General features: G+C 32.5%; 1 protein-coding gene across 1 annotated transcript; it reads right to left on the reverse strand.

Moving 5' to 3' along the window:
* Positions 1 to 7,246: 7,246 nt before the first annotated feature.
* LOC114164453 (defensin Ec-AMP-D2-like) lies at positions 7,247 to 7,937 on the reverse strand. Its single transcript, XM_028049129.1, has 2 exons — positions 7,802 to 7,937; positions 7,247 to 7,708 (listed from the first exon to the last, which is right to left on the reverse strand). Exons 1-2 carry the CDS (start codon positions 7,854 to 7,856, stop codon positions 7,542 to 7,544), a joined length of 222 nt encoding a protein of 73 aa, XP_027904930.1. The 5' UTR covers positions 7,857 to 7,937; the 3' UTR covers positions 7,247 to 7,541.
* Between the last annotated feature and the right edge of the window lie 4,590 nt (positions 7,938 to 12,527).

Raw genomic sequence — 12,527 nt, forward strand, 5'->3', positions numbered from 1 at the left:
CACATCGGGCAACTACACTTCTAAATCTGCACGAGAAATCTCTGAGAAAATTGTAAGATACATTTCTTATCTAAATAACTCGTTCATGTTTTATATTGTATTTTTTTTATAAATTTTTTTGTTACATTACAGGATTCGTTGGTTGAGCAGAGCTCCCAAGGAGGATTCACTCCAAAAGGTCGTCATGACATACTTGCTGCTGCAATTGGACATCCTGAGCACCCTGGTTGTGTGCCTGGTGCTGGATCAGGAGTCGGCATACGCCAATTTTATGGTTCCTCCTCTCGTCAGTCTTTATGCAGTCATGGTGCTGATGATGAAGAAAGGATGAAGGAAATGATCACTACGAGGGTGAGAGAAGAACTTATGCGACAATTTGAGCATTATGGCATTCGTTCGCCAGTGGATCCTCCGTCAGAACTAGATCCATTTGTGTCTCCCACGGGTAAATTTGTTTTCTATAAGTTATGAATTGAATAAATGATATTTAATAAAATAATTGGATAACATTAATAAATCGTTGACTCTAACAGGTAAAAGCAGAAAATGGGAGTTGTTCAGCTCTACCCGGGGATGACATGGATGACACTTATCTATGTCAGCTATATATTTGGGATGGTACAGAGAAGACACTAGTGGATCATGGAAAAGTATTTGGGGCAGCCACAGTTCTTCATGGCATGGAGTTATCAAAGGATGAGGTTAAAGTCACGGTAGAGGAGGTTCTCATGCTGTTTGCTTTAGTTCCTGTGCCAACAGATGAGGTATATACTATGGCACAGGACATTCCAATGTTTCCTCGCCTGGCCTAGAGATTTAGTTGATTCTGGCCCCCCGGTACAGACTCTTAAACCCACCAATATACTAAATTTTTAAGTTTACATGTTTATTATATTCAAACTTAAATTATATTCCATTTTAACTGAAGTTGCATCAATATAGGAAAAACCTCAACCAAAGAAGATTCTTCTCTCTTTGGACGATCCTCTTGGTGCATTGCTCCAACTTGCAGAAATCATAGTTGATAAGCCGATGCAGGTTCCTTGGGATGCTAACATTTTTGGGAGAGACCTTGACATCCCACTTTACTTGCATTCCCAAGATGTCTTGGAGCTTGCACGGGGACAAGAGGAACTGAATATTACCATTATTCAGTTATGGATGATGTAAGTCTTTCAGTCATTATATATATTTATTTGATAAATTTATCTATTTACTTATATCAAATCAATTTTATGTTTAGGTATTTGTCTGGTGTCACCGAAACTATGGGGCTGAATGATGTATATGGGTTTGTAGAGCCCCAACTCACTCATGAAGGCAACAAGTTTGATGACATCCAATCATATGTGACCGAATGCTTTCAACGTGGAAAAGAAATTTATTTTGTCCCTTATGTTGCTGGGTAAGTCATTTTTGTTAACTTATGAATATAATTTGTCGAGGGCCTGCATAATTCAAATGTACAATAATATTGATTAGGATATATGTATTTGGATTGTGGATATTTCAATTATCTTTTAAATGTTTTTGGATTGTGGATGTTTGAGAAAATATTTTGTTCTGGTTTGTGCTGGTCTGTGAAAATAATATGCAGGTTTAAATGTGGGAATCACAATAAAACAAAAAATTTATTTAAAAAAAAAACAGTAGAATAGGCCTCGGTTCTTACCAAGACTGAAGCCAAAAGGTGGTATATGGCCTTGGGTCTAACCATAACCAAGGCCAAAGGCTCTGCGAAAATTTTAATTAAAAATAAAATACTTAACCTATGGCATCGGTTCTCACAGACCCAAAGCAAAAAAGCCCCTCTATGGCTCCAGTCCCTTTGCAACTGAGGCAGAAAAGTGCCTCTATGGCCTCGGGTGATAACCGAGGCCAAAAGGCACCCCCTTTTGGCCTTGCCCTAATATGCCTCGGGTCTAAAACCGAGGCAGAATGACAAAATAATCGGGGCCAAAGACCTTATTGCATTGGTGGTGGTATACCCGACCCAATGGTGCAGGAGGAGGAAGCATGGACTAGTACAAAAGGAACCTGCAGAATATGACGGTATAATGGTACATTCAAGTCCAGAATAGCTATGGTAGGATTCATGATAGAATATTCAATTGGTTTATTACTATTTGTGAAAGAAGGAAACGAATGTGAAAGCAATGAAGTTAGGATTGAAACCAGGTACTATAAAATTAGGTCTAGTATTCAAAGGTAAGAACAACTAACTCAAATGAGTTTTAATATACACGCTTTATTGAAGCATTACTGACTTGAACATTAGAGTGTCTGTAGGTACCCCAACCTTCTGGAGTGCGACCTAGAAGTTATTCAGTGACGAGTTCCAGGAGGAAGAGGCACAAGATAGAAGGCTCTTGAGATAGTTTGGTTCGGTTAAGCACATAAATAAACAAATTTTTGTATTGTACGAGGCCCGGTTAGTCCCAAACCTTCCTTAAGTCCTTTGGTCGGGTACTCATATGCTCTTTTCCCATTGTAAAAAAAATATCTTATTAACAATCAATTTGAATGATCAAAAGTTGTTAGTTATTGACAAATTTAGATACCAATTTACAAAATTAAAAAATTATTGGTTACTAAAATAGTCATTAATATGAATAAAAAAATATAATTGGTCACTAAATTGGTCATTAATTAATTAAAAACTAATTTAGAAACCAAATACCTTTGATAGCAAAAATCTTAATAGCTAATGTTTAGAAACCAATTTCCTTTGGTTGCTAAAGCATTGGTTATAAATTTTGGAAACCAATACGTAGACCAATTATGATTTGTTTTATTCATAATAGTGACTATTTTAGTAACCTATAATTTTTTATTTTGTAGATTGGTATTTAAATTGGTCATTATACTGACTAACAACTTTTGATCACTGAAATTGATTGTTAATGAGACATTTTCTTGTAGTGCACAAAATCAAACCTAGACAATTGTATATCTTTACACTCAAATAAACACCTCATAGCGAGATATTATCAGTAGACCGGTAAGTACTCAGCCTTGAATCAAGAATAAAAGGACATAATTGACTTAGCCAAAGTCATTAGTTTATTCGCATATGGGTGGGCCTCTAGAACCAAGCCCACGCAGGCAAATCAGCCCCTAGATCCAAGCCCATAACTAAGTGAAATTTATGTAAGTTGCGAGGTAATAGTCCTTAAAAGTTAATATAAATACACATTGCCTAAGGTAATTAGTTACGCTTTTCATTAATCACTAAATTTCATATTTCACTATTCGTTAGAGTATTTTGTTGACTTGAGCTTTCGAGTAACTTTTGCACGTACGATCCTATTTTTGCTTGGAGAAGGACGAGAACTTGTGGGATGACTATCGAACCCTGAAGAAGGACCTATCAAGTGCTCTAAAGTCTTTGCAAGGTACTATGTCGATTCGGTAAGAACAAATTAAAATTCTAAAGAATAGAACAAAATATCTAAATTAACTAAGGAACGAAAACCAATAAACACAAGAGGAAATAAAATATGTAGTGGTGAGGACAAGCACATGGTCTCAAGCATTTACATGTAACTAATAGTATTTAAGAACCTCACGGGTTATTCCAAAAAGTTAGAAAGAAGAACCAACGTATATCTTAAGTTGTCGAAAGAGATGAAGTTGGAATGAAGAACCGAAGCACTTACATATGGCAGCCACAATCATCTTATCCTGAATTTCTCATTCGAGTTTAACATACACTCAGCTCAGTCCACGCACAAAAGTTGTGACACAATGGACGTTCATCTTTTCATGCTTATGGTTGCATGCATACTTTTCCCTTCTCTCAAAAGATCCATAGCAATAAGTTCTATAGAAGTGTCCCAAACCATGAGTGATGGAGAGACTTTAGTATCAAATGGTCACCAGTGCAGGGAAGCAAAACGACATCGGTTATTTTCAACTTTTGGCTTCGGGTGCGAAACCGAGGCATATACTGCCGAGGTAAAAAGACACTACTTTATGCCTCTGTTGTCAACCCGAGGCATATTTGAATCATTACTACCTCGGTTCTGGTTTAACCGAGGCATATTAATTATTAAAAAAAATTGTTATAAAACCCACACCTCACTCACTTTCTTTTCTCTCACACACATGGGACCTACACCCCACACATTTTTTCTGTCTCACGTAGCACTGTCTCACCTCACTCATAAAACACACACTATTAACTTCTACACAAGAGTGTGTTCTCATTCACACACACTACACACTCTCTCTTTTTCTCATTCACGTAACCCACCCATCACATACTCCTGTTCTCTCACAATCATACACTCTCTCACAAAACCCACACAAAACCCTCACTTCACTCACTTTAATGCACCACTCACACTCTCAACTCACTGCACCCACGACCCAACACTTACACCTCACACACACACACACACACACACTAATTTCTCACAGTACCCATTCCTGCATAATTCACAGAAACGGTGCGCAAGCAAAAAATTATTTACAAACTCAATCTCCATCAAACTACAAACCCAATTTCAACCATATATCTTAATAATCTCAAATTCAAGATTGAAAATATAAGAACACACAAACAATGCAGAAAATTAAATCAAGGTGCGTAAAAATAAACATACAAAGGAATAGGATTGAACGAAGACAATGCCAATGGCAGTGGCACCAGAACAACCTCCTCGACGGTGCGGTGGAGCAGCAGTGCAGGCGGACTGAACAGAACGACGCAGTGGATGTTGGTGATGGTTGCTCGAAGAAGAAGAAGATGCAGCGGCTCCTCGACGGTGCAGTGGTAGTGCAGCGACCCCTCAACGGTGCAAGCAGAACGAACGCCGTAGCGGAACAACGGTGATGGTTGGTCGAAGAAGAATAAGAAGAAGATGCAGTGGCGTTGGAAACCTCCTCGATGGTGCAATGGTGGTACAGGCGGCACGAAGGGCTGGCGCGCAGTGGAAGAGTGGACCAGGTGTGCAGTGCTCGTAAAAGAAGAAGAAGAAGAAGTGCAAAATGTGTGTTGCTGCGGTGTGAAAAGATTTGGGTTTTTTTAACCCTACGAAGTGATACTGCCTAGGTTAATTCGAAACTGAGGCATATTGGCTTGCTCATATGCCTCTGTTGGCAAGAGGACCGATGCATAAGTTATCTACTGCCTCGGTTATAAAAGAACCGAGGCATATTCCTTAAGTGAAATTAAAAAAATAAAAAACCTGGAACTTAACTGCATCGGGTAAAAAAGACCTGAACAAAAAACCTATTAGGCCTCGGTTCAGCGGTACCCGAGGCATAAAAGCATGTAAAAAATTTCAAATTCTACGAAAGCGGGAATTGCCAAAATTTTTTAAGCTATATGCCTCGGTTAGAATAGCAACCGAGGCATTAAAGATGACTTTAATTACAAAAATGTCACCGCGTGTTTATATGCAACGCGTGTACAGGAACTGAGGCATATACTGCAATGTAAAAACTCTTAAATGCACTAGTGGGTGGAAAGTATTGGTCTAGAGGAATGCAGAATGAAGCGTTTGAGTAATTGTTCTTGCATGGCCTATACTAATTCAGACATATTAACATTATTGTATGGATTTAATTGTAATATTTTACAGTTGGTATGTATTTTTCCTTAAGTTCATTATCTCCTAGCTTAACTCCTAAAAGCAATAAGCTCAGTAAAAAACTTTCAACAAGGGAGGTGATGAAGAAATCAAATGGAAAGAAGTTAGACATAATAGAGCTTGCTTGTTTTAGCTCAAAATGGGTGTAATTATTTCAATTCAGTTGGTTTTTTTTCGACAATAATTACTTAATATTTTTATTTAAATTATAGGTTTTAGGAAATTTTTCAATTTTAAAAATATTTTTTATGTGCAGATGAAAATATATTTAGTTATTATTTAGGTTTGTGAAATCAAGATTTTGTAAATATTTAATATTCGGTTACACATAGTCTATATATGAAGTACATGAGTATAATAAAAGTTAAATTATTTTTTGGATCCTTTTACTGAAATAATTCAAGGCTCCTTATTTTCTTTTCCAATTATGTCTCAATGAAGTTAAAATATTGCGTGTCAATTTGTTGTTTTTTTATTTATTTTTTAATTTTTTGTCCATGTGTAAGGTTATTGTTTGAAAATCTCGAATGGAATTGGAGGGTGAGTTAACAAATAGAAGTAATGCATCCCCATCATGTTGTATAATATTTGATCATTTTCATACTACTCTTGATCAATATTTTCCTATCATTGATCAACTCGCAACCCATCATGGTGCATATTATTGCTTTTGAGAACCAAATGGAACATATAATAGTTGAGGTGGATATGCAGAATATAATTATTGCTCTTTTTCCAAAAAAATGTGATATAGGATATAGAGCATTTAGTTGACGTATAGTTAACCTATATCAGATGCAGTAGTAGGTGTGACAATCTTGCTGATAACCATATGAACAGTGACAGACCATAATAGTGATAAAGGAGGCCCATGGGCTCCCAAATTATATATATATATATATATATATATATATATATAATTTTAAATATATATATTTTTAAAAATTTAATATATTTTATATGTTTGCTATTCTAAATTTTTTATACATTTATATTTATATATATATATATATATATATATATATATATATATATAAATTTGTTCACATTTATTAATTTCAATTTTATTTTTTAAATTTTTTATATAAAAATGATTATTTTATTAATATTATCTTTTAAGTGATCGTTTGTTTAATTTATAGAATTACACTGATTTTTAAAATTGGAAGCAAATTGAAATTAAAAAAAGTTAAAGGACCAATTTGATTTTTATGGATGAAAAATTGAATCTAAAGAATAATTCTACTAAAATTTTGGTACTCTAAAATATTGATTGAAGATATGTTATGATATATGAATAATGTGATTGTCGTGGATAATAATCATAATTTATTTGAAAATTACACTATTGACTATTTTTTTCTATAAAAATTTATTTTGCATTTGTGAAAGAAATTTTCTAGAAGAAAAAATATCGAAAGCTTCTTGAATAGACTTCAAGAAAACAAAAAAGTGTGTGTCTATGGATACTTCATCTTTTCTTAATCATAGTGTTCCCGAATAATTTCACAAAATTTCAAAACCAAAAATTATTATTTAAAAAATAATAATGTTAGAAAATTAAAATAACTATATAAAATAAAATAAATATTAAAAAAATTGAGAAAAAGAAATCATTTTCAGATACTATAATATTTGAACATGTCACATCTTCAAGAACAAAATAGTCATAGATTATTTGCCCTGAAAATTGTCGCACGAGAGCTAGCACCAGAAGCAGCAACAATATTACAAGAAAGAAAGTGTAATTTCACTTCTTTTGGTGCCACGAAACTGAACATACAACGCTAAAGCAGCAACATGACAAACCAAACCAAACCAATACACATGAAACCAACCCAACTGAACCTAGACAAACATAACTGGTTATGGCGTAGTTATTATTTCTAAATCCCAGAAACACGAACGTGAAAGAGCAACGAGAGATGAAACAGCGTGAAGCAACTAACAGTGCCTGGTGCAGAAACAGCGTCTACGAAATCCGCGACAGTGGCCACCAGTGAAGCCTTCGACATGGCAAACCGAAGCACAGTTTTGGTGGCTGACGCACATCCCCTTAAATCGATGGCTCTTTGATTCACAGTGTCTTCCCTCCGTTTGAACCATCATCTCTGCATTATCACAAACAAACACAGTTATAATTACGTACTTACTATATATTCCTATTCAGTGGTATATATATAATTGCATGCATAGATGCTTACGAGAAGCAAGGAGAATGAGCAACATGAAGAAAAACCCCAATCGTGCCTTCTCCATTGCTGGTTATGTATATACCACACTCTCACCTAGATCAATTTATAGCTAGTTGAGAAAGTAACAAACGGTAAGTAGAAGAAATTTCTAGTAAATCTAAGTTCATCAATGTTAGAGGGAAGTTACTAGAGATGTTAATTATTATTATCCACAAAATATATTTTAGTCGATTAAAGAAGGATTTGCTTTTAAAAAAAGTGAAATATAAAGTATGATATTTGCGTAGAATGTTGTGTCCGAGGAGTGAAATGTTGGTTAAGGAATCTGTTCACGTGAAAGGAGCAACCGACATAAGTGTCCAGGTTTAGCAGAAAGTGGTGGGTGCATCGAAAAGGGCACGCATTGTGGTAACCGCTGGAGAGTGTTGATTGTGGACAAAAAGTTTCAGAACACAAGAACTTTAAAGCTCGAAAGAGGAAATGGGGCGGTGATGAAGATCAAAATTATGAGGTTGTAATTTGTGTCAAAAGTACGGTTAATATGTATAATAGGCTAAAATTTTATTTTGATCATTTAATACTTGTAAAAAAAGTTTAACAGATATTTAATTTTTATTTGATTCAATTTATTAAAAATTTAAAAAATTAAATTGAATTAAATCAAAATTAAAGATCTAATCGAACTTTTTGAAAAAATTAGAGAACTAAAGTAGAATTTTAGCCCGTTTATTTTAATGGTAATGTTTACAAGAATATTTTTGTGAAAAAAAATTTGCACTACCATTAAACTTTTATTTCTAATTAGCTTGTTTTTCATTATGATATCACGTATCAATGAATGAAAATTTAGGAAAAAAGTTCAATATTCAAATATTCAAATGAGAAAAGTGTATAACTAAATCATGATGCTAGCTATCTGATTTTCTTAATTAAATACATCATTCTTTTTACAATGATCAAATTAATGAAGTGAAGTTACATCAACAAATATATTAAAGAAATGGTCCAACAAAGTGATATTAACAGATATATTTGTTAGTCTTGTTACTGTATATTAATAAAATGAATAATAATATTTTAATATATATTTTTTTAATTCATTATTCTAATCACTCTTAAATTATCACATCACACCCTTAAATTATTACATTACACTTCTAAAAAAAAATCAAAATAAGTAATTGAAGAATGATTGAAGTGGTAGGTTAAAAATAAATCAAAATATCGTTATTTTAACAAAATATATGCTCAAATATCAGTAGTCTAATTATATATGATATATCCATATCATAAATATCCTTTTGGAAAAAGTTATTTTGACACCATTTTTTATTTTGACTTCCATTTGACACCAAATTTAATAATAAAATATTATACTAACGTTATAAAAAATAAAATAAAAATAATATTATAATAAAATAATAGTTTTTTAAAGTGTTAAAGAAAAATAAGAAAAAATTGATGGTGTCAAAATATTATTGTACAATAATTTTATACCATATATCGACCAAATATATGGTTAACTAATATATTATTATTATTATCATGCTAATTTATCATATATGTGATAAGTTTTTAATATTTATTTTTACATAACTGAGAGATTTGAGCATTAGAGTCTTGTAGGTGAACCTTCCCCCATAACTAGAGATGGCAAATAAACTTACTCTCGTGGGTATTGCCCGAACTCGTTCCCGTTTTGACGGGGAATCCCAGCATTGACTGTGTATAGGTATGAGTATGGGGAATCCCTGACTTTTTCAATTGAGTATGGGTATGGGGATGGAGATGTACGTATCCTCGCCATAATACCCGTCCCCACCATATCTTCATCTTCGTTTAAATTATTAAAATATTCACAATTAATTAAGTAACCATATATATATATATATATATATATATATATATATATATATATATATATATATATATATATATATATATACACTATATTTTTTATTTTTTCTAATTATTTTGTTTGTCATGAAACGCATTCGCATCTCCAATATATTGTTTATCTTATCATAACCTTTATGTAATTATGTTAAAATGATGTATTTCAATTAAAAAAAATTTATGTCTAACATTTGAATATTTCTATTATTTAATATTTTTATTTATTGTATATTTTCCTTTCACATGAGAATGTTTAATACTCTCAATCTAAGTGTTTAATAGCATAAACTTTTCATTTATTAGGTAATATAAAAAAAATTCTTTACTTATTATTATTATTATTATTATTATTATTAATTTTTGTTTCATTTGAAGAACTATTTTGTTTCGCTCAAACAATTTTTTTTTCTCAACCATTGAGTATACATGTTGATATTTGAAATGTTTTCTTAGATCTCTAAGATATTTTTCATCTTATCATATTATGCATTTGGTTTTCTTTGTGTGATTCTTTCTTTCAATAGTCTCCAAATTATTTATAAGACACACATTTGTTAATTTTTAATATTTTTATTTTTTGTTTATTTTCATCATGTAGAATACTATTTCGATAAATTTTATCTAATTATTTTTTATTTTCTAAGTCCTTACAATCATACTTTAATTTTTTCACTATAATTGTATAAATAATTTTTATTTACTACAATATAAAAATTTAATGTAATTGTCATGAATATTTTTTATCACCATCAAACATATGTTGGAGTTCAAAAGATACAAGATCTATATCAAAATTTTATTATTATGTTTATTATTTGTTCTTTGCGTCATTTTGATCAAGTGATGTATTATAACTTTTATTAGTGTATAAAAAAGAGATTCATCATAATTTAAAAAATTGAAGTTAACAAACATTTAAAATATATTTTAATTTGAATTTTTTTTTCCTTTTATATTTTTTTAAAAATATTTTTAAATTTTATCAACTAGGTTTCATTAATGTTTATAAATTTAATAAATATTTTGGTTTTCATGAAATTTTATTTGGTATTCTAATCTAAAATGTAGACTATTATAATTTATTTCAAAGTATTTGATATCAAAGAAACAACCATCCTCCTAATATTGAATATTTGGTAATATTATGTTGCCTTTACCATAATTTTTTATTATTTTATAAAAATTAATATTAAAGTACTAAGAAAACAGATACAGATATGGGTACGAAATTATTCTCGTTACCTAGTGGGGATGGGGATGGTACAAAAGTTTGATATCCGTTGGATTTGGGTGTGGGGATGGATGAATTTTTTTTTACGGGGATGGGTATGGGATAGCAAAACCCGTCCCTACCCCGCCCCATTGCCATCCCTATCCATAACGAAGAATTTGATTCCTGTCATCAGAAATATTCAAGTCACCTATACAAAAGTCCATGTTCTGATCCTAGAAAAAAAACATTTGCCCCACACTAACACAAAAAAACGTTATAACGTCACCCCTATAACGTCTGCCCAAAAAAAGTCCAACATTAAAAATGACCGGTGGCATTTTTGTAAATTATCAGACTTTTTTAACGTTTGTCCGTTCCAGATCAGATGTAATTTAACGTCTGCCCGTTCCATATCAGACGAAATTTAACATCTGCCCAAAAAATCCTGACGTCATTTGAAAAAGGACGTCAAACTGTTGTTCCTCCGACGTCACTTAACATCAGACTCCTTCACCACCGACGTTAAGTTTTACTTATCTCTATGCGAAACACAGAAACCCTACGCTGTTGCACTATTTCCGCGAGCGTTTTCCACTGGCGACCACCATTCCGACCTCATCTAGGTGAGTTTCGAACGTTTTTCACCACCAAACTTGTTGGGATTTGATTATGAATTGATTTTAGTCATTTTGAACCGAATATTTTGCGTTTTCATCCCCATTTCCAGCGTTTTGAGATTCGTCCCACTTGCTCTTCATCCCCATTTGGCTAACAGCATGCGGAGACCTTAAAGCCACCCTCTCCAAGTTCGTCTTTAATTTTGCTAGAAGTGGTTAGTTTTCCATTTATAAATTTAGGGTTATTACTAAATTGAGTGTTAATTGTGATTACAATGGCATGATGCATACTATAGGTAATTCTTTTCATATGTGTATGATTATAAGGAGTGTACCAGACACTCTCATGTGGATTGCCTCCTTTTAGACTTTTAATTATGCATGCCATTTGAAATTGAAATTGAAATTGAATTGAAAACCTCGTATCCAATTTGGAGGGTAGATGAGCGTGATGTGGTGATTAATGTTGTGAATTCCATACGAAAATGAGTCATAATGAATTTAGGGTGGAGTGAATAATGAAGGATGACTCATTCCATGAACTATAAAGTTTATGTTTTCATTACATGAGAGTTCTTAGTGTAACATCCCTAAGGAATATTACTTAAAATAAATAATAAAAGAAATAAATTATATCAAAAGTCGCATTAATAATACTCCAAACGCGGGAAAATTTAAATTTATGAAAAACACATGTCAAAACTTATAACATAAACAATAAAGTGTTACAAGTTCCCAAAAACCGTGTTCATAAATAAAAACATAATAAAATACATGTGAGAAAAACCCTAGCTCTAATCCCAAAGCTAGCCCTCACTCTGTCGCCTGGACATCCTCAGCACCACCTGTATCAACATCTGCTCCCGTGTAACGAATCACACGATCATCGCCATACACAAACAGAAAGGGTGAGCTGAGAAAATAAAATAACAGATATAAAATACGCAAGATAAATCATGCACCCATCTTATTCATTCTACATAGTTCTTGGCCAAGACCTTAACCCCAA

Source organism: Vigna unguiculata, chromosome 9 (genome assembly GCF_004118075.2).
Source record: "Vigna unguiculata cultivar IT97K-499-35 chromosome 9, ASM411807v1, whole genome shotgun sequence".
In the NCBI taxonomy this organism is placed as follows: Eukaryota; Viridiplantae; Streptophyta; class Magnoliopsida; order Fabales; family Fabaceae; genus Vigna; species Vigna unguiculata.